General features: G+C 53.5%; 2 protein-coding genes across 8 annotated transcripts in view; one reads left to right on the top strand and one right to left on the bottom strand.

The window, feature by feature from the left end:
• The window catches only part of TBCD (tubulin folding cofactor D), a 184,312-nt gene extending 170,736 nt beyond the window's left edge, over positions 1-13,576 (top strand). The window contains exons 38-39 of one of the 2 annotated variants that reach the window (XM_029210935.1): positions 971-1,055; positions 6,185-13,576. In XM_029210935.1, coding sequence (XP_029066768.1) covers positions 971-1,055; positions 6,185-6,199 — 100 coding nt within the window. In that variant the 3' untranslated portion in view covers positions 6,200-13,576. Of the gene's footprint in view, positions 1-970; positions 1,863-6,184 lie in introns of those variants that run through there. The other variant, XM_029210934.1, reaches the window with a different exon arrangement.
• The window catches only part of B3GNTL1 (UDP-GlcNAc:betaGal beta-1,3-N-acetylglucosaminyltransferase like 1), a 108,224-nt gene continuing 95,344 nt past the window's right edge, over positions 9,194-22,073 (bottom strand). Inside the window, exons 9-12 of one of the 6 annotated variants that reach the window (XM_029210937.1) lie at positions 18,549-18,840; positions 18,024-18,098; positions 10,952-11,056; positions 9,194-9,341 (exon numbers count right to left, since the gene is read on the bottom strand). In XM_029210937.1, coding sequence (XP_029066770.1) covers positions 10,976-11,056; positions 18,024-18,098; positions 18,549-18,840 — 448 coding nt within the window. In that variant the 3' untranslated portion in view covers positions 9,194-9,341; positions 10,952-10,975. Of the gene's footprint in view, positions 9,342-9,757; positions 9,869-10,565; positions 10,689-10,951; positions 11,057-14,876; positions 18,099-18,548; positions 18,841-22,073 lie in introns of those variants that run through there. The other 5 variants (XM_029210939.1, XM_029210938.1, XM_029210942.1 and 2 more) reach the window with 5 other exon arrangements.

Raw genomic sequence — 22,073 nt, 5'->3', positions numbered from 1 at the left:
CTCACATGCACTACCCTCAGAACAGTGATGTTCCTACAAGGGTTGAGCTCCGCACAGACCTCACATTGATGCAGCTTCCGTTCCTGGCCTGACAGCCCAGCTCCCCTGCTCGGACGTGAGCCACTGTGGCCTGAAGGACAGAAAAGGGCCTCTGGTTTTAGGGCTGTGTTAAGGTTTTCTAGGGAGATACTTGGCCTCGAGCAGGAGGGCATTCTGGTGAACATCTTGTGGGCGCCTCAGTGAAAATTCCAGAGCAGAAAATGTGGCCTCAGGAGATGTGGATGCCTCCGCTCTGTGAGCAGCTGGGACGGGACACATTTTTCTGTTACGTTGTCAGCTTTACAAGCACGGAGGCACGTTCTGCATCACACTCTAGGACAGGGAAGGGAGCATGACATGAAACCACCAACACCCAGTGGGTCCCAGAGTTCCCCTGAGTTCCCCACGCCTGCCTTTCTTCTCTCACAGTTCAGGGCGGGGTTAACCTTCCAGAGGATTTAAAGATAACTCATTTTTTCTTATTATAAAAGAAAAACATGCCCAGTTTTCTTTATGGTATTGCTGAATTTTTGTTTTTAATGAAAGTTATAAGTAAACAGCTTTCAAAGTCAAATAAAACTTAAAACCCATGGGATAAAATCTGTGCCGCTGTCTTAGCATTTCCTGTCGCCCGCCCCTGGGTTGGGCTGTTTGGGGGCCGAGTGCCCCTCACGGGGCTCCCTGTTTTGTGGGCTCGTCCTCTGCAGTTTCCCAAGAAAGGGCTCAGGAGCAAAGCCTTGTGCAGGTGTCCTGCCCAAGCTAGGCTCGCCGGGGTGTACGTTCTGGAGTGAGGTGTCCTTTTTCCCTGATTCCTACCTAATCTAAGGTGCCTTGGGTTTTCTGCACACTCGGTAGGAAGTGTAGTGAGAGTTTACAGATCTTGGCAGGTTTAACTGCAGGACTGTTCCTGCTCCCCTCTTCTCCTCCCCAGGGATGCAGAGCTCCCGGTTGTGAGAGCCCAGCGGAACCGCCTGTGTGACCTCCTGGGCGTGCCCAGACCTCAGCTCGTCCCCAAGGTAACCACCTGTCCCCTCAGGCCACATGGGGGACCTGGGGCCCCTTCTTTTTCTTTTTTTTATAATTTAAAATAGACGCTATTTTAAAATATTTTTCTAGCTTTTTCAGTATTTATTAATCAATAGAATTTTTAATATAACATCTAAAGTGTTTACTAATCATTACCCAAACAGTAGACCAAACTGAGTATTTAAGTACTCCCACATCCTAGCTGCTCTAAGTTCTTTTTTAATTTAATTTTTTAAATTGAAGTGTAGTTGATTTACAGTGTTGTACCAATCTCTGCTGTACAGCAAAGTGACTCAGTTATACACATACAGACATTCTTCTTTTCCTGTTCTTTTCCCTTATGGTTTATCACAGGATATTGAGTATAGCTCCCTGTGCTACACAGTAGGACCTTGTTGTTGATCCACCCTGTATATAATGGTTTGCATCTGTAATCCCAACGTCCCAGTTCTTCCCTCTCCCTTCCCACCCCACAACCACAAGGCTGTTCTCTGTGTCCGTGAGTCTGTTTGTTTTGTAGACAGGTTCATTTGTGCCATATTCTAGAGTCCACACATAAGTGACGTCATGTGGTGTTTGTTTTCCTCTTTGACTGACTTCACTTAGTGTGATCGTCTCTGGTTGCATCCATGTTGCTGCAGGTGGCATTTCGTTCTTTTTATGGCTGAGTAATATTCCATTGTATATAAACCACATCTTCTTTACCCATTCATCTGTCACTGGACATTTTGGTTGTTTCCATGTCCAGCACTATTGTGAACAGTGCTGCTCTGAACACAGGGGTGCATGTGTCTTTTTGAATTATAGTTTTGTCTGGGTATATGTCCAGGAGTGGGATCGCTGGATCATATGGTAATTCTATTTTTAGTTTTCTGAGGAACCTCCACAGTTTTCTATAGTGGCTGCACCAACTTACATTCCCACCAACAGTGTAAAAGGGTTCCCTTTTCTCCACACCCTCTCCAGCATTTGTTATTTGTAGACTTTTTAATGAAGGCCATTCTGACTGGTGTGAGGTGGTACCTCATTGTAGGTTTGATTTGCATTTCTCTAATAATTAGTGATGTTGAGCATTTTTTCATGTGCCTACTGGCCATCTGTATGTCTTCTTTGGAGAAATGTCTGTTAAGATTTTCTGCCCATTTTTTGATTGGGTTGTTTTTTTGTTGTTGAGTTGTATGAGCTGTTTGTATTTTGGAGATTAAGCCCTTGTCTGTTGCATCATTTACAAATATTTTCTCCCATTCCATAGGTTGTCTTTTCAGTTTTTTTTTATGGTTTCCTTTGCTGCGCAAAAGCTTGTAAGTTTGATTAGGTACCATTTGTTTATTTTTTTTTTATTTGTTGCCTTGGGAGACTGACCTAAGAAAACATTGGTACAATTTATGTCAGAGAATGTTTTGCCTATCCTCTCTTCTAGGAGTTTTACGGTGTCGTGTCTTATGTTTAAGTCTTTAAACCATTTTGAGTTTATTTTTGTGTATGGTGTGAGGGTGTGTTCCAACTTCATTGATTTACCCGGGGCCCCTTCTTTGTGAGGCCTCCAAATGCAGCTCCAACAAGCTCCTTTCTTGAATTCCAGGGTCTAGAACATTCCAGGCCATGCTGCCTGCCTCGCTTTCCATGTCACGGTCCACGTAGGGCTTTCAGGACCCCAGGGATGTGGCCCTGGCAGGGCCGTGGGACAGGAGCAGAGCTGAGGCCTCCACTGTCCTCTCCCACCTGCCCCCAACCTCACCCTGCAAGCCAGACCGTGTGCCCATTGCCAGCTCCTCCCCGTGGGCTGAGCCTGGGGGCACCCCAAGTGATGGGGCAGTGTTTCTGCTGCTGCTCCCGCTTGCCCTGTCCCCCGCCCCGGCCAGCACACTCTCTCCGGCCAGGCACGTCTCACGTGTGTCCTGTGGAGCACGGCACCCAGGACCAGTCTTCTGCCGAGCGCCCTGGCCTCTCTAACCCCAGAGCAGCATAGCAGTCTTCCGCCGTGTCGGTTGCCCCCAAGACACCCATCCCACTTGGGACTTTGTCACCTCCAGGGCCGGCTGCTGTCTGCTGAAGTTGCCGTCCTCCACGGCAAGTGTGGTGTGTGCGTTGTAGCTGCGGTTTTCTGAGATCGAGGGCCACAAGCTGTTCTTGCAGGTTGTGGGAGACTTGAGACTTTTTGTGTTTTGTGTGTTCTTGGCAGAGAATCAGAATTCAGTCTGTCGTCAGTCTGTGGGTCCTGCAGGAGCTGGAGTGGGTTGCAGCAAAACGGACTGTGGTCCTGGCGAGTGGGCGTGCCCTCCTCCTGTTCCCATCAGCTGTGTCCCTCTGGCCTTGGGTTTGAACCCTGGCTCTGGAGAGGCTGTTTCAGAGCTTCCTGTTGAGGACGGACGTCTGGGCAGAAGTGCATGGCGGTTGTCGTGCGTGGTTCTAGGTCTCCACGCACCCAGGTGCCTGCCCTGAACACCCCCTGACGTGAGCCTCAGGCTGCGGGGGTCACCGGTTCCCATTTCCGGTGGACTCACCTGGCAGAGGACCCACGGTGGGAAATGCTGACAAGCAGATTCCAAAGTGACGGATGCTCCCTGGCAACGTGTGTGCTTAGGGCCACTGTGGCAGCTCCAGGATGTAGGCCCCCTGGTTTCCCTGGTGACGGGAGTGTGACCACCTTTTCTGAGATCTGAGCCATTTGGACATTGTCTTTCGTCACGTGTCAGATCTTTCATGTTCTCTCCGGGTTGTCCGTCTTTTTATACTTTGTCTTCAGGGACCTTGTTCTGGACGCACGTCCTGCCAATGTCCTCTCCTCCAGGGATGGCCTTCTTGTCCTTAGACCTAACGTGGTCCTGTTTGGGGTATCTTGATCTCCTCCAGGGTTGACATTCTCTGTTTTTTTTCTAAAAGCTTTACTGTCTTACTTTTTACGTTTGGACTCACAATCTAGCTGACCCAGCTCCCTTCTCGCTACGTCGTGTCGTCGGGCCACACATGTGGCTCTACTCTTGGACTGTCTGTCCTCTGGGTCTCTCTGTCCATCCGTGAGCCAGTGCAGCCTGTCCTACAGATACAGATGTAGGTCTCAGTCCTAGAGATGCAGGGTTTAGGTCTCACAGTGGGTCACAGTGCCCAGTTGTCTCAATCCTGTGGTCCTTTTTCTCCATGATTGTCTTCTCTTCCTGGCCATTGGGTTCCCACCCCACCTGTAGAATCAACTTGTCAGTTTGTGCTTCAGGAGTTTGGCCGAGGTTGCCTGCAGCCTGAAGGTCGATTTGGTGAGAAGTCATGTCTCTGCTCTGAGTCTTCTGACCATGAACATGGTGTGTCCATGCATGGACCCCCTCAGTGTTTTAGGGTTTTTGGAGCAGAGATGTTGCACATCTTTCTGTAATTGTCCCACAGTTCTTGGATATTCTTTTTTTTTTTTTCATTTTTGTTTCTCTTTGCCTTTCAGTTTGGGAAGTTTCTGTTGACCTGTCTTCAAGTTCACTGATTGTTTCCTTGGCCACATCTGGTCTTAGGACAAGCCCGTCCGAGGCATCCGTTTCAGTTACAGTGTTTGTGGTCTCCAGTGCTTCCACCGCTGCTTACATTGTCTGTCCCCGCGTGGTGCCACTTTGTCCACTAGGGTCCTTGGCGTATTAATCACAGCTGTTTCAAATTCCTGGTCTGATAGTTCCAACGTCTCTGCCATTTCTGAGTCTGGTTCTTACATTTGCACTGTCTCTTCAGACTGCTTTTTCTTGCCTCTTGCTGTATTTTGTACTTTTTTGTTGAAGGCAGCCTTGTTGGGGGAACAGGAGCTAAGTAACCAGAGCACAGGGTGTTTGCTGCAGCAGCAGGTCCCAGGCCGAGCCCCTCCCGGTCCTTGTTCTCATCCTCAGGGAGAGCGCAGGAGGGGCTGAAGTCCCTTTGTCTCGTGTTAATAGAGCCACAGCGCAGTTTTTGATCAGGGTTTATGTAGTTTATCTTTTTTAATCATTTCACTTTCAATTTCTGTGTTCCTACATTTGAATGTGTTTCTTATGAACAGTAGATAGGCCTCATCTCTTTTTAATCCAGTTTAACCGTTTTTGGTAATTGGAGTGTTTTGTCCACTTACATTTAATGTGTGAGTTTGGATTTGCTGGGTTCCTTTGCCATCTTTCCATTTTCTGTTCAACGCTGTTTGTTTCTTTGCTCCTTTCTTGTCTTTGTTTGGATTGGTTAACGACTTTTTTTGTTTTGCGGTACACGGGCCTCTCACTGTTGTGGCCTCTCCCGTTGCGGAGCACAGGCTCCGGACGCACAGGCTCAGCGGCCACGGCTCACGGGCCCAGCTGCTCCGTGGCACGTGGGATCTTCCCGGACCGAGGCACGAACCCGCGTCCACTGCATCGGCAGGCGGACCCTCAACCACTGTGCCACCAGGGAAGCCCGGTTAACGACATTTTTACCATTTCACTTCCCCTTCTGTTAACTTCCTGCAGTTTTCCTGCTGTTTGTTAGTGACTGCCCATCAGGACAGCATTCCTTCCCCACATACGGCAGTCAGGACGGGTGGCACCGGGCAGAGGGCTCTGGCTGCGGTGCCCTTCCTTCCCAGGGCCCAGATGGGTCATGGCCTGCCTTCCGTTCAGCCGCCTCTCTCTTCATTGTCCTTCAGTTCTTCACTGTGCTCTTAAGTCTCTGTTCTCCTTGTGGCTAAGTTATTTCTGAGGTGATGTCTTTTTCCCCCTTTCCTCCCCCCCGACCATGCTGTACTAGTGTCTGCCTTGCCTGGCCCTTCTCTTGGGCCCCTACAGGACCCCCTCAGATGCGGGCTGAGGGCAGCTCTGGTCGGCCCCCAGGTGACACTGTGGGTGACACGGATGGCAGGCCAAGTGTCAACTCTCCCCTCTCCTTGTGTGACGGCCACACACAACACTGGCTTCCTAAGGAAACGTGCTTTCTACATTAGGAAAATGTCGCACAGATGGATGAAGTTGGGGGGACAGTATAGTCACCCTCCCCACCTGCTTGCTGCCCAGAGGTTGCGTTGGCCACGGGGCTCCTGGCACGTTCGGGGAAGCGGCACAGATGCAGTTTCCTGCAGGAAGCGTGACCCAAGGAGGGCTGGGGAGACGGCGCTGACCGGCCTGACCCTGTCATGTGTCCTCCACAGCCCAGTGTCCGCTGAGGCCAGTCCGGGAAGCTGAGTCCTTGCCTCTGCCTGCCTGGGAGGAGGAGCCCAGGCATGGTCGGCATGGAAGACCTGGACGGACGGCGGCGGTCTGGCTGGTGCGTGAGGGCCCTGGAGTTCGTCACCTGGAGGTGGCATTTCCTTCCATGCATGCTGTGCCACAGTGACCTGGGCTGTTGGTGCATTTGTCCTATCTCTAACCTGTGTCTTACTTATAAAATCACGTGCTGAGCAGCTCTGTATCTGCCTGTGCCTGACACTGCTGCCGGCGGGGGAGCTGGAACCAGAGGGGGTTGTAGGCTCCTGCACCGAGGCCCGCTGGGAGGGGTGGCCCTGGGGGGGGACAGGCCAGTTGCAGCCTCCCGTGTGCTGTCCTGTCGCCACATCCACCATGGCCTTGTGGGGCTTGCTCGTAGCCGCTGACAAGCTCTGAGCGACTCACGTTACATGTCAGATGCTGCAGGGGCAGAGAAGGTGCCATGCCTTGGGGTGGGGGTGGGTGCCGTTGAGCGCCGCCTCCGGGTCTCTTTTGCAGTGCGGGTGGGGGCTGTCTTCCCTCCTCACCCCATTCTAGTGCCCAGTGCACATGGCGGTCGCACGCACGTCACCTGCCCTCGTGCAGTTTCATTCAGTCAGAAAGAGCCAACCTGTGTTCTCAGAATCCCACCAGGACCAGTTCAGCCACACAGGGGACTTGTGACAGCAGCTCAAACCCTCAACGGAAGCAGGGCACGGTCAGTGGCTTCATAGATCTGCCGACATGTGGCCTCCAGGAAGTGGTTCTCTGGTGACGGGAGAAGAACCACATTGTCTGAACCTTTTTTTTCATTTGTCCAGAATGGGGTACACACTCAGGGTTTCTGAAGCAAAGACAGGCTGCTTTTGTCCACATGGGCTGGCACTCATGCTGGCCTGTTCAGGGGCCAGTGAGGCCGATGTGTGTAAAGGTTCCCCACTTGAGCACCTGCGTGGCCAGTCTCAGTGCTGAGGGGTCAGGCCGCCTCCTGCGGGAGCCTTTGTGTGGCAGGCTCCTGGTCCATCCCCACCCTTCCACCTGCTGCTTCATGGGTTGAGGTCTGGATGCAGGACAGATGTGGATGGGCAGGTAGAACATCTGAGGTGAAGTCGTCCAGCCGCGGGCCCAGGACAGTGTTCCTGCACCTGGGCCACGGGACAGACCGCCCCTCCTGGGACGTGCGCGCCCACGGGTCCATGGCTGGAGGCCACGGTAGGTGGTGTCGGTACAATCCTGAGACGTGTTTTCCTGCTGCCTTTGCTAAGTGAGTGAGTCTCCCCTGCTCCAGTCGAGCCAGTGGACATGCCGGGAACGCTGACCTTGCCTGAGAGTGGAAGCCCATGTTAGTCTTGCATGAGGTTTTAACTTTAATTTCATTTAAGCCTTAAAACATGTCTCCTCTTGAAAATAAGTAGGGAGTTTTCCATTTTCAATGGAAGAACAGCCAGAGGCCCCATAGCTGGTGGACGTTGTCACGTGGTGAGGGGTCCTGGATGGCCAGGCGGCCTCAGGCCACATGAGGCCATGCTGGTTGGAAGGCTCTCCTGCAGGGTGGCCACAGGAGGCCCCACTTGTATCCCTGTAGCAGGCGGGGTCCACAGAGCAGCACATAGACCTTGGCTGAGAAAACCAAGCAAGGCGCTTTTGAGAAGGAATAAAATGAAATGTTTTTAGCATAATTTTTAAAAAACACCAAGATTCCAGAGACATGGTCTCTGAGACATGGAGACAGGCCAGTTTACCACACTGATGATACTGTGTCATGAAGCAATTCTTCTTCCGTTGCTGGTCTACCTTTGCAACCCGAGGAAAACCAACAAAGCCGGCAGTGTCCAGCTGCCCCTGCACGCCTTCGGCCATGTCAGATCCTACTGGTCAGCACCTGTTCTCATCAGGCGTCTGGTGGCTGGGAACCTCCTCCTCCAATTGGAGCCCATCTGGGTCCAGGTGACGGCTTTGTGGGGAGTCCCCCCTCACGACTGACGACGTGGCCAGAAGCAGACAACAGCAGAGGTGGACATCGTGGAAAGCAGTGGTCTGAAGCAATTCGGGGTGGGTGGACAGTGCTGGGCTGCCACCTGGTAGAGGGAGTGGTCAGGAGACACCCCCGCCCCCGAAAGGGGCAGAGAAGGGCACCTGTGGCCCCAGTGGGAGTGAGGTGGGTGGGTCTGAAGAGCCGCAAGAAGCCTCGTGTCTGAAACAGGATATGTGAGGGCAGCGGTGTGGCCGTGAGCATATGGCCATGTCCCAGACACAGAGTGAACCATCCCAGTGAGCAGGTCTCTGGCGTCCCCAGGATCCATGTCTGCTGAGCCCTGGAGGCTGGCTGGGAAGTGTGGATGTGACAGCATAAGGCCCAGGGCCAAATCTAGTAGCAGACCCCACATGCAGCTGGGGCCCTAAATAGCTGTACCCTCAGCAGCAAGGAGAGAGGGAAGTAGGTCCCCACAGGAGCACATCTGTCTTGGTCTCTGCCCGGTGCTGGTGGAGAGGAATGTGATCACAATGGCCCCTGACCAGTGGTGCTGACAGACACTGGGCAGAGGAGGCAAACAAAACCCTCTCTGGAAGGATGCAGGCTGAGCCCTACAGAGAGAAGAACATAAGCTCACATCCCCAAATTGCACAAAATGCACAAAGAAACAAGGCACCATTAGCAAGACCTTAGTAAAATCAGACCCCAAAAGACACAGAATCTAAAATGAATTCAGTTTTGAAAAGGGTTAGAAATTATCAAGAGGAAATTAGGGGGAAAAAGGCTCAATGGATGAATTAAACAACCATCTAGACATGGCTGAAGAGAGAATTGGGGAACTGGAAGATCTGAAGGAGTTTTATCCAGAAAAACAACTGGAAAATATGAAAACAAAGTCAAGAGACACTAGAGAACCTGCCCTGTGTGCGGCTGGGGTCTCGGGACACGGTGCCACATACTTGGTGATAGAAGCAAGATCCCAAACAGGACAAGCTCACGTCTGGACACGTTGCAGCGGAACTGCTGGGAGACTGGGTGGTCCAGGCAGCTGCCCCTCTTGGATGGCAACAGTGGACTTAACACTGGAATGAGATCCTCATCGAGCTGAGAGAAAACAATTTGCCTCGGCTGGACTGAAGCTAGTTCAGCTGTCATTCAGGGAAGAACAAAATAGGTCGTTACAGATAAAACAAACCTCCTTAATGCCACTGGTTTCCCATCTTGACACTGTTGACATCTGAGGTCGAATAATTCTTAGTTGTGGGGACCGTCCTGTGTGTTGCAGAATGTTTAGCAACAACCTAGATGCCAGTAGCAAACCCCCTTCCCAGTCATGATGACAGAAATATCTTCAGGCAGATTCTGGGGGCAGATTCTAGTGGATAAAGCGTAGGGATCATTTTCCTGCTGCCAGGTGAATGCAGGTGCAAGAGGCAATGTTGGGCAGAGAAAACTATAAACAAAGACCATGTAACAAAAAGAATAACGGCTAACATATAGATTTTTAAAAGCACGTAGAATTTCTTTTTAATGGACAATAGTAGCATACAGTATAAAAATAAACGTGCATTTTTAGAAGGTCCTGTAGCCAGAACACTGATCTTCTTGCCTCTGACCAACACCTCGTGTGCTTTGGGAAGGGTCTTCCGAGACTCTGCATGCAGAGACCCTGATGCTTTTAAATCACCAGAGCGGGGAATTGTGACTCAGACGTGACTCCACAATGAGGCCACTCCTGATTGTTCAAGCCCCCCGACCCTACTCGGACCCAGGAGTTACCACCTTGTTCACATAAAGTTAGGGCAGGGCTCCCATCAGTGGGAGTCATCACTCAACTCCAGCATTAATGGCACCAATGATTCAACACATCAGTGATTTGTTCTTGGACCAAGGAGACAGGCCCCCGGGGGTAGCAGCCGTGTTTCACCTTTAGGGAAAAGCCATTGGCCTCCTGGGACCGAGAGACCAAATGCACAAAGGGACAACTCCAGACCGTGTCTCAACATAGAACTGTGTAGCCACTGGTCCCCAATGGCCAGGACGTGGTCACAACTGCCAGCTTCCCCAGTTCTAGCCATACATCCAACTTAGGACCAATCGGAGAAGGAGACTCACTCCCCTGACCGCTCACGCCCACGGCCCCCTGCCAGGCACAGCGGGGCCTCCCCCTCCACCCGCAGGTCTCTGCTGTGCTTGGTGAGGGGTCAGCTCCCCACCAGACAAGCTGTGAGCACGCAGCCCCTGTCCCCAGGGTGGGCCTTGTCTAGTTCCATGTCTCTCACACATGCGGCCCCCACATGGATGGAGCCAGCCACCCACCCAGACACGGACCAGACTTTCCACAGTGGCCAGAGCTGGGAACGAGACAGGCGCTGGGGAGCCGTGCAGTGACTAGAGCGAGTGACTAGAACGTCTGCCACAGACACGAGGGAGGCTCTCTGGGGAGGGTGCATTGTGCGGCCACGCCCTGTGCTCCATGTCTCCGTCTGTGGTATCTGTACACACGTGTGGACACGTGTCAGAGATACACGGTGGGGTGTGGACAACACCCCTCAGGCTTGTGCTCACGGCTGTGTGCTTTACCACACGTAAACCACACCCGATAAGAACACTAAGACGTGCCCTCCTGGTGAAGGGGATTTGAGGGGCATCTGGGTGCCACCCTCCACTGGGCACGTTCCCCACTGGGGGCCACGGGGCCATCCTTCCCTACTTGCTCTCGACCCTGGGCTGCGGCTGCTGGGGGCCTCGTACATACCTGGGAGCAGCTGCCATGGGTCTGTCAGCTGAAGTGAAGGAAATCCCGGCCCTCCTGCAGGTGCAGCGACCTCAGATTGTCTTCAAATGCGCCCCCTGTGAGGTCCTGGGGGAGGAGCGACAGGTCTGGCTCTATCCAGGCCTCCCCTGGCCTGCACTGGGGACCCCAAGAGCCTCCCTTGGGGGCCTGGGGTTTGGGGTTGCCTGTGGCCACCTGTTAGGTGGTCCACTATGAACTTCTGCTCCACTGCTAAAAGGAGAGGGTCCAGAAGGAGAAAAGTGCTGGAAGGGAACCTGTTGGCAGTTGGCCACAATGTCCCATAGGTCACCAGGGAGGCTGGGGGCAGGGGGTCCTCTGAGGTGCCTCCACCAGCCTGGCCTCGGCCCCTCCCCGCAGGAGGCAGCTGGCCCCCCACAGGGACTCGGGGGAGGAGGTGAGGCTCTCATGGGCAGTCCCTTCCGCTCATTTCTTGGTCCAGGGCAGAGCCAGCTTCCCCTGTCCTGACTGATCCTGGGGTCTCCATGGTGGCCCCCTCGCCCCGCCCCCATGGCCTCTGCAGGGCCACAGGTGGGAGGCAGCCCTGGGGACAGAAACTGTGACCTAACAGCCAGCTGCTGGCAGAGCCCCTCCCGCCTCCCGCTCCGTACCCACCCCCACGGCCGAGACAGGAGGCAGTCCCTGCCCACGTCTTCCCTGTACCCTTGTTGGTGCGGGACTTGGGGGTGGGTCCCCAAACTCTTCAGCTGGGCCTGTGCACTGGTGCTGCTTCGGCTGCCCTCCTGTGCGGGGCCACGGCAGGGTTTCGGGAAACATCTGCAGGCTCCTGTCCCTCGTCCCAGCACCACCTGCCAGGTCCCCTCCTGCCTCCATAACCAGCAAAGCGGGGGCCTCTCTGCCAGGATGTGGGAGGGGCTGCTTGACCACCACATTCCTTCCTGTTGGGTGTCATCCGTCTGTCCTTGGGCCCAACACAGGGAATCACCCTTGTCCTGGGCTGTTTCTGCTCCTCTTACTGCTGTTACCTGGGCTTTGCTAGAAGTATTTAAATGAAAACCATTCTACCTGGAAAACACCTGAAATTTCCACATTCTGTCCTCTACCTGCTGTCTGTTCTTAGCCTCCGTTTTCTCCTCCCATTATCTCTCTGCTTCCAAGTTTTCAAAGGAAATACACGTGGGTTCAGGGCCAGCCCAGCCACAGACCTGGGCTTGTAAAGGGGCCACCAGGAAGGTACTCATGTGTCCATGAGTGGACACACCCCCTTAAGAGAATTAAAAAGGTCAGACGTGAAACCAACAAGGACTAGAACCCAGAGGGTACAGAGGACTCTTCGGGTCAGGAGAAGACGCACAATCCCACGGACAAGAAGCTGATCAGAAACATCAGGACACAGGAAATCCACATGCCTGAGAGATGCGGGAAAGGTCTTGGCCTCAGCAGGGATCAGATGGAAATGAACCCCACCGTCCAGTCGTGAGGCCTAGAGGGACCCCTCCCTCCCTGCCTCTGGGCGTGTCCCCTGGCCTGGCCTCCTGGGCGTTGTCTAGCGAAGCAGAAGACATGGCTACCCCACGACCCGTGAAGAGCGTCAGGACCCTCCATGAGAAGCTCTGGTGTGATGCCCACGGCTGGGTCCCGAAGCGCCAACGGGAAGAGGAAAGCAGGTCTCAAGCATGACGTGGAGAAGACCGGACCCCCAGAAACACAGCCAACTCTGTCACATGGCCTGCAGACATGCACTCCACACCAAACGGATTAGCGGAGCAAGTACAGAATCGGGCTGCACTGGGGGAGGGCATGTCGCCCGTTAAACTGTGCAGCCGGTTCTGGAACAGAGGCTGCAGAGTTTTCTTAAAGGGCAGATGGTTAGCATTTACGGCTTTGTGGCCATACGTCCTCTGTGTTCTAGTAAAACTTTATTTACAGAAGCAGCTGGTGGGCCACACTTAGGCCATTTTCCGAAGGTGTTAAGAATTCACAATAAAGTTTATTCAAACAAGAAAAACGTGAGAAAAGTTCTAAAAAGAATAATGAAGGAAGACTATCCTTACTCAGTGGTGAACATCATAAAGCTATAGTCAGCAATGGTGCATGACAGATGCGTAGAAAAAGGCCAAGACTCCAGAAACAGCTCCAAATCCACATGCATACCCAACACACAAAGACGCCATTTCCTGACTGGAAAAGATGAGGGTTTCTCACCAAATGATGTTAGGACCACTGAGGATCCAAACAGAAAGAAAAAAGTCTGGATCCCTATGATAATCTTTATAACAAAATAAATTCCAGTTGTACCAAAAATATAAGGAAAAAACAGGAGTCTGAGGACCAGACTTGGATAATGTTTTTTTAAATATCACAGTGAGAAATGATTGTCTTAGAATGAATAAAACCCCCAAAAGCCATAAAAGGAAAAATTAATTTGATTATATCCAAATAACAAACTTCTAAATGGCAAAAGATATAAATTCAGTTAAATGACACAGAAAAATCTGCAACATCACAGACAGCAGTTTGTTTCTGTTACTGTATAAAGAAAAATACTGAGAGACCAACAGAGAAATGGGCCAATGAAAAGCATAAGGTACCAAAAGGGAAATAAAGATGAATACAAATACATGAAAAGATGCCCTCCTTACTCACAATATGACATTGCCAACTGGAACCATAAACTTACTGTTTTTCACCTGTGGTTTGCAAAGGTGGAAGGTTTGGTCACACCGCTGGAGAAGGGTCATGGTGGGGGCAGGGTGTGTGAACTGGCTCAGCCTCCAGGGGCAGAATGGCTGGTCTCACGACTGATGGTGGGCACATTCTTTGACCAGCACCTTTCAGACACTTATCCCATATGTGTAGCCACTTGAGCAAAATTATGCACATATAAAGATACCCACGGCAGCATTATTCCTACCGGTGAACAGTAAAACTGGCCTAAAGGCACATCGGTAAGTAACTGGATAATAAATGTATGAAACACCCAAATAATCGAGTGGGATGCAGATATTTTTTAAGTGAGGTACATGAATCCCTCAGAAGCTCCTGCAGCCAGCGATGAAGGTGTTCCTGCGAGCAGAACGGACCCTGGACCTGAGCCTCGGGAAACACGTTAAACCACAAGCCGGTTTCGTCAACAAACAGATTGTAAGAAAGTGAGGGAGACAAAGGTCACACTGGGTCTGCATTCCAACAGGCAAGTATGAAAAGATAGAACACGTCTACAAGGCAGTTAGAGAGATTTCAACACTGATGGGATATCTGGAAATTTGGGGTGACATAGTGGTATTATGGTAGTTTTTTCTTTTCAGGAAACAATATTGAAGAAATGAGGCTAGAATTTGCCTCGCTCCCAGGTTGGGGGAGTTGGGGCTTGGGGCTGGCTTCTTTGCTTTGGCTGAAACGTGCTGGAAAGTTTCCTTCATAAAAAGATAACAGAGTTGGGTGGCACCAGCGGATTTATATGGAATTAACTCCAAGATATACTATTATGTGAAAAAAGAGAAATAAAGAAGTATGTATAACATGCTGCTGTTTGTTAAAAAGAAAAATCACATACACCTTTGTGTTTCTACCTCTAGACCCTCTAAGGAAACAAAGCGGGTGACAGGGATGGGTTCCTTCCCACCCAAAGTCTGCTCTCTGGGAAGGGTTTGCATGGGTGGGGGTGTTCCCTTCGTGGCAACTTCAGGTCCCTGAGAAGTAGACCCTTAAGAGAGCCTATCTCTGAAAAGCTAGGTATCATTTGTGTAGAATTAAAACACTCATTTTACAACGGCTCCTTGCAGCCCCATAATCATTCATCCAATTCCCCTGGCAACTTGAACATTGTTTGTCTTGGCCTCTCAGGAAACTGCTTTCAAACCAGGAAACCCAAAGCCAGGTGGGTCTGTCCCTGTGGCAGGCAGGCCCCAGATGGCCACGAGCCTGCCTCATTGCACCCACATCCCGTGGAACCCCCTTCCCTGGTATGTCACTTCTGTGATTAGGTCACACGTTAGTGTGACGTATGTCTTGCTACTGACCCTGCCCCTTGCTGGCTTTCACAGAATAAGCTGCCATGGTTGGTGGGCCTGCAGAGCAAACAGCCGGCAAAGCACTGAGGCCCTCGGCCAACACCCTGGAGATCTGACTCCTGCCAACGACCGTGAGAGCTTGGAAGCAGGTCTGCCCCAGGTGAGCCTCTTGATGAGACATCATCACCGGTAGACACCACCACGCTCACCTGAAGCTGAAAGCCACCTGTGGTGCCTGGACTTATGACCCACAGAAACGTGAGGAAGTAAACATGTGCTGTTTGAGGCTAAGTTTGTAGTTTGTTATGTAGTGACGGTTAAATAATGCAGGTTCAAGCTGGCAAGCAGTCAAACAGAAGAAAACCTCAAGGTGACACGTTGGGACTGGAGCCACCCGGCTGCCTGGCCCTGGGACACTCAGTGTACAGCCACCTGCAAAAGCACAAAGCTGGCCCCTACCTGACCCCACACACAAACAGCAACTCAAAATGGGTCCAAGACCTACATGAAGGAGCTGAAACCATAAAACCCTTAAGAAAAAAGCACAGGGGTAAATCTTCATGACTCTAGATTGGGTGGTGGTTTCTTAGCCATGACACCCAAAACAGAAATCAAATTACAAATAGATAAAATGGACTTTGTCAAAGTTAAGCACTTTTTGTGCATCAAAGGACACCGTCAAGAGAATGAAAAGAGAAAATATTTGCCAATGCATCCAGTTGGGGACTTGAGTCTAGAAATATAAAAACTTTGAGGACTCAACAAAGACAAACAGCCCGATTAGAAAATGGGTGAAGGACCTGAACAGACACTTCTCCACAGGAGGCAGACAAGTGGCAAACAGATGCTCCACGTCCTCCGTTGTCAGGGAGACGCAAACGGAAACCGCCGTGAGAGCCACTCATCCACCAGGATGGCCGTGACGAACAAACACGTCACAAGGTGGGCAAGGATACGAGAAACTGGAACCTTTGGGCAGCGGGGGGTGGGGGGGCATAAGTCACCCTAAGACCAGTGATTCCACCCCAGCTCTGCATCGGAGAGAACTGAAAACACGTCCACGTGGAAATCTGACCTGAATTTTCACATGGCCTCATTCAAACTGACAAAGCCTGTTGTGCCCATGAGATTCTGTTCTGGTCCAAGTGTTCAGCTCACCTGTGGCCGTGCAAAGTCTCCACCAACTGAGCAGAGGAAACCACACCTCTACTGCCTCACAGTTTCTGTGGGGCTGGAGCTCAGGGCTGGGCCTGGCCATGCAGGGACCAGCTGGGACCCTGAGGCCACTCCTGGCGCCAGGCTCCTGGGGTCAGCCTGTTCTCACGCCCGTTTTCCCGACAGTTGGGTGACTTCTCCAAAGTGGCAACTCAAGCGAGGGGCAGAATCAGGACATCCAGCCTGTTCTCCGGTCCTGCATGGGACCCCCCCTGACCAACACGCTACAATGCCCGCTGTCCCCCGTGTCTGAGCTCGGGCCCCATGGGAGCACAGCCTCAGGGAGGTGACGTTTCCCATCAGGATGCACCGGCCTGGTGGGGCCCCTGTGGAGGCGCCTGGGCCACACGGCAAACCGCAGTTAGAAGCTGTAACACCAGTCAGTGCAGAAGGGGGTCTGGGATCTTAAAAACAGCCACCAACAGAGGGCTCTCCCCTTCTCTGGCATCCTCCACATACACGTGGAGCAGGCCACCTTTGCTATGAAAGTGTGTAGGGGCTGCAGGCTCCCTGAGCCCAAGGCTTGGTGAGAGTCTGCACTTGATGTGGGGTGAGAGGCACGTTCTGCTTGGTTCCCCACTGCTATTGGCGAACGCTGGCAAATGAACATGCACCTGCTTCCCTTCCGCTAAAGCCACTGCCTCCAGGAAGGCCTCTGGCCTGGCACCCTGTTTACCAAGGTTTCAACCTCAGAGGCTGGAAACTGCTGGAAGCAGTGGCCTGTGTCCCCAACTATGCATCATCCCACGTCCCCAGTGGCACAGCACAGGGACCTGCTCACCCATCCACTACTGTCCCCTCTTGACCCTTTGGGGCAGCCCCGCCCCACATGAGCCAACCTGGGCCCTGTAGTCCTGGTGGATTAAGGACACTTTATACTTGCATTTGTGATAATCTTTCTGACCACGGGGAGGAATTTCCAAAACAGGAGGACACTAAAAGTGTTCATCACAAGAGAAAAATTGATAAATGTACTGTGTTAAAAATAAGCTTTTCACGGGACTTCCCTGGTGGTCCAGCGGGTAAGACTCCACTCTCCCAATGCAGGGGGCCTGGTCGGAGACCTAGATCCCACAGGTATGCCGCACCTAAGAGATCCCACATGCCACAACCAAGACCCAGCGCTGCATGCATGCATGCATAAATAAATAAAATTTTTTCTGGGAAGAACCTGTGAAAAGACAAGTCACAACTGGGAGAAAACATCTGCTAAACACTAGTCGACCAAGGGCCAGCACCACTCAATGCAGAGCTCCCAGAAACCAAGGAGAAGAGATGGACAGGCCAGCAGGGCGGGGGTGAGGGCTCCAAAATCAGGAGAACGTCCCCATCACAAGAGCCCACCAGCAGGCTTCGTGGTGGGAACTTGTACACCAGGAAACGGGACCCACTCAGGGAAGGAGGGAGTTCAAGCACACGGGCCTCTCTGCAGGACCCCAGCGTTGGGCCCAGAGCCAAGAAACGAGCACCTGTCCTGCGTGGCCGCAAATAGGGAGAAAAGGCAAGGGGTTGATGGAGAAAACCGCTGGGACGGCAGTCACTTGGCAGGGATCGGGGGATGCAGGGCCGGCGAAGGTGCTTCTGGGCGGCCTTGTCCCCTGCAGCTCTCATGGGAAATGCAACCTGCCTCATGGGGCACCATCGCTGCCACCTCCCCCGACACCCCAGGCCTGGCTGGAGGTGGCCCTGTTGTCTCCTGTCCCCGCCCCCATGTGGATCACTCTCCTGGCCCCCCAGAGCAGCAGTCATCACCTCCCGTCCTAGCCCGCAGCTTCCTGGTGGACACAACATACCACCTCCTGACCCTGGGGCTGTCCCAGCCACACATGCCCCAGCCTGACACTCACCAGCTTCACGCAGATGACAAAGGGTGGCTGTGCGGCTCGGAAGTGCAGGACCGGGACCCGGGGCTTGGGCCTTTCCTGAGAGGAGAGAAGGGCCACAGGCTGCTCCACCTTGCTCCCCAGTCCCCCACCTCTGCCCTGCTCAAAGCTCGATGCCCTCAGACAGGCGTCCGGGCCACAGCCAGACCCAGGGCTGGACCTGGTCTCCAGCACCTCCACCCAGCCACCTATGGCTGCCACAGGACTAACCTGAGGTGGGCAGCGGACAGACCCAAGCCTGCAAGGAGCACCTTCCAGTAGGGACAGGGGCAGGTGGGGGCAGGCGTGGGTGCCCTCTGGGGTCCTGGAGACCCCAGGAGCCTGAGGGCTGCATCTGCCAGGCCTGGCAGCTGTCTGGGCCCAGATGGCCTTTCCCAAGGAGGAAGGTTCTGGGCAGTGTCTACTCAAAAGGCCCAGGATGGCGCCCCAGGGTGCAGTGTGGGTGGCTGCTGTGCATGACCATGGGGGCTCGGTGGGGAGGGGGCGCACCTGAGAGTCCTCGTAGCAGTAGAAGCCCTTCTTGATCTTGTTCTCGTCCACGTCGCAGAAGGCGACCACCTGGGGAGGACCCAGGACGCCAGCCTCAGGGGCAGTGGGGGCAGTGCTGCTGGATGGGGGAGGGGTGGGACAAGGGATGGGCCCCACCTTGCACCGTGACCCTGCCGTCAGGCTGCGGTAGAGCCGGCGGCCCTGCCGGCCCGCATTCCAGATGGTGAAGGTTGCCCAGTGGGGCAGGGCCCACTCTTCCAGGAAGCGGACGCGGTGGGTCCAGATGGTGGTCCTGTGGGGCATGGGGTTTTGGGGGTCATGACCCAGGAGGGCAGGGCCTCCAAGCGCCCCAGGCCTTCCTCCCCCCACCCCTGAGCCTGCCCACAAGTCCCCCTGGTTTGGGGCCCCTGGGGCAGCACTGCAGCTGTTGGCTGAGTGACTGAACCAAGGAGGCCAGGACCAGAAGGTCGCACCCCTCACCCACCCTCACAGCCGGTGCACATGGATCCTCGGACGCTGAGCTCACGTCCACACACTCAAGAAGCATGCGGGACACCAGGCACAGAGCTTGGGGAGCCCAAGGAAAACCCAGCCACGCTGATGTCCGGCACCTACGACCATGGTAAACATGACCTGGACGTGACTCCCCACCTCGAGCGGCCACATGGAAGGGGCCACAGTGTCCTGTGGAAGCTGTGCAGATGGTGGGGTCACCTTCCCCAGGTGGGACCCCCTCCCTTGGCCCCTTGCCACATGCAGACCTGAGGTCCAGGCTGGCCCTTGGGGTCTGCAGCTGCCCGAGTCCCAGTGCCCGGAGACAACAGCATGTCAGCTGTCTCCAGGTTAAAGTGGTTGGACACAGGGACAGGACCCAAGGCGCAGGTGTGAAAGCATCACTTAAGAATCGGGAAGGTTAAGGGGGAGCTTCTGCAGGTACACAGTGGACCAAACTTGACCCTGGTCTTCCTTTCCAGAGAAACCTCTGATGTAAGGAAGGGTGGCACACCCTTGTATAAAATCACAGTTTACACCTGGAAGTGCCCTCCGTGGACCCTCTCACGGAGCCCCAAGACCTACTGTTCTAGGCCAGGCGCAGACCTGCTGCAGCTCCCCCACGTTCTACAGTGTGGGTTCAGTTCCTTCCTGGTGTCTGGCCCGGGGCTCTGTGTGGCAAGTGTTGAACCCGTGGTTCAGCAGCCACTGCCCTGCTGCCTTCTCCATGGCAACCAGCTTTGAGGGTCCCACAAGGTATCTCAGGGGAGCAGCTCCTCCAGGTGAGAGCGTGGGGTCCATGGACACAACACAGTGATGCCTACTCTAATGCAACTGGGCACCAGTGTCCGCCTGCCCAGGGGTGGGCTCTGAATGCTGGGCTGCTCCTGTGGTTGGTCCACCCACCTCCCACTTGAAATGTCTCAATTAGGGTTGTGCTGAGCAGCCATAATTTCAGTGGTCGGGGGGTACTGGGGCTTGCGAAGGTGAATAAGGTGAATAACTCCCCAGTCTGGGCCATTCAGCACAAGCTAGACACACTCCAGCCCAAATAAGACACCATCAGGTGCAGCACTCAACACGCAGCTTTGGCAGCATCCAAGGAACGAAGGACAATTCTGAGAACAAAACAACTGAACTTCCTGCAAATGAGCTCTGACAAACCCATGAGACGCTGACAGTGAGGAACAGATGGGGCAGGCCCCGGGTCCCCACCAGCAGCGGGACCTGCGCCACGCTCCAGGCCCTGCCTGGGACCCCAGGGGGTGCGCCTACCACCACAGGGGCAGCAGGAGATAAGGGACCACAGACATCTGGGCAGGTCTCGCCCTCTGCTCCACGGTTTCCTCTCTGGCTCCTACTTTTTAAATTACTTTTGTTGGCAAAAGGTCTGGCCGCTTCTATGACTTAATTGCTTCTCTCCTTAACCAGTCAACTCTCTTCAATTTCATGAACAATTCAATGAAACTGCCCCAAAAAATGCCCAAAGGTTTTGGGGACACTTACAAGGAAATGAAATGGCCCAACGAGGACTCCACTTAATGCTCAGGGACCAGGACAGTGTGGGGCCCGCACCAGCGTGACCCCCAGACGCAGGGGTGACGGGCCGGGTCTGAGCAGCACAGGGTGCCTCACCTGGAGACGGCGCCTGTGGGAGGGACAGAGCTGACCCCCACCTCCCACCGCCCGCGGAGTGGATCTGGAGGGACTGTGGGTCCTGGGGGTACAGCCCCTGCCTTGCTCCCTCCATGTGCCTCCGGAGTCTGGTCTCTGGTGTGAGGACACAACTCAGAAACTGCCACCAATACCTCCGTGTTGTGGACAGTGAGACCCTTCCTGCCGCCGCTGTCCTGCAGGTCCCCTTCTCCACCGTGCTGCTCAGTTATTTATTCGGGAGAACAGCCCAGGTGTGTCCTTCCTGCCACTCTTACCCCTGCGAGGAGGCTCCACTGAGGGCTGGGTGTGTGGGAGCTGCTCACAGGTTTCCTCAGACCCACAGGTCGGCATTTCCAGAACCTTCTGGAAAGCAGGGCAGTGTCAGGGATGCACACTGCACCAGGAGGCAGCAGGCCGGAGGTGGGGGCGGGGAGCAGTGGCGTGTGTGGACCCTCAGCAGCAGGATGGCAGGAAGGTCCACGCGGTGACGAAGACAGAGGAGCAACGTCACCACACGGAGCTCAGCCCTGAGGGTGAGCAGCATAGCGACTTCGGGAAGAATGAGGCAGAACGTTGCCACCGACACCACATTTTTAAAGAGGGAAAGCACACTGTTTAGAGGACATCACATGTGGTCAAAGTATAAAGAAATGGATCTTATGGCAAATAAACATCCCACTCAGGACACCACGAAATGGAACCAGGGAGATGCAGGAGGTTTGGGGAAATGGGTAACTTTTTGTTTTAAAGATGATTCCTTATGCCTCTGGCTGTCGGAAGTATTTCATAGTGAAAATTGTTAAATGATATAAATGCTGATCATTCTCAATTTAAAAGGTAAAGGCCATGATTCAGGGAGCCTCTCAAACAGAGGGCTCTTTAAGAGAGAGTTTGAAGGAATTCAATTATTGACAAGCCTGAGAGTGTAATTAGCGCTCCTTGCTCTGTGAGGTTTTGCTGCTCAAAGACTTTAATCCAACACAGAAACTAACATGAGATCACCTCTTTTACGTTGTGGGTGGCAAAGCCTCACACTGCAAAAAGAGGGAAAAAAAAGTCTCAACATAAAAGAATTATCGCATGAAAACAGAATGAGGGTGTGTGTAGCACAAGCCGTCTGGCTGGCTGCCTGGCCCCCCAGATACATGAGCACCCGCCACACCATGGGTGGGGAGCAGGGCACCACCAGGGTCATCACAGACATGCCTTCACGTTGCCTTGCTTCACAGGAGCTCAAGGTGAGGACACATGTACGTGAACCTTCAGGAACAATGGAAGAGATCCTAGTTGTCCAGGCACTTCTCAGCTCTGCAGAGGATCCCAGGTGTCCGGGCACTTCTCAGCTCTGCAGAGGATCCCAGGTGTCTGGGCACTTCT

The sequence above is a fragment of the Monodon monoceros genome, unplaced genomic scaffold (assembly GCF_005190385.1).
Source record: "Monodon monoceros isolate NGI ecotype Baffin Bay Population unplaced genomic scaffold, NGI_Narwhal_1 Super_Scaffold_9, whole genome shotgun sequence".
NCBI classification, from domain to species: domain Eukaryota; kingdom Metazoa; phylum Chordata; class Mammalia; order Artiodactyla; family Monodontidae; genus Monodon; species Monodon monoceros.
Note: the sequence above shows the minus strand (reverse complement) of the source record. Positions and strands in the feature narration are given on the sequence as shown.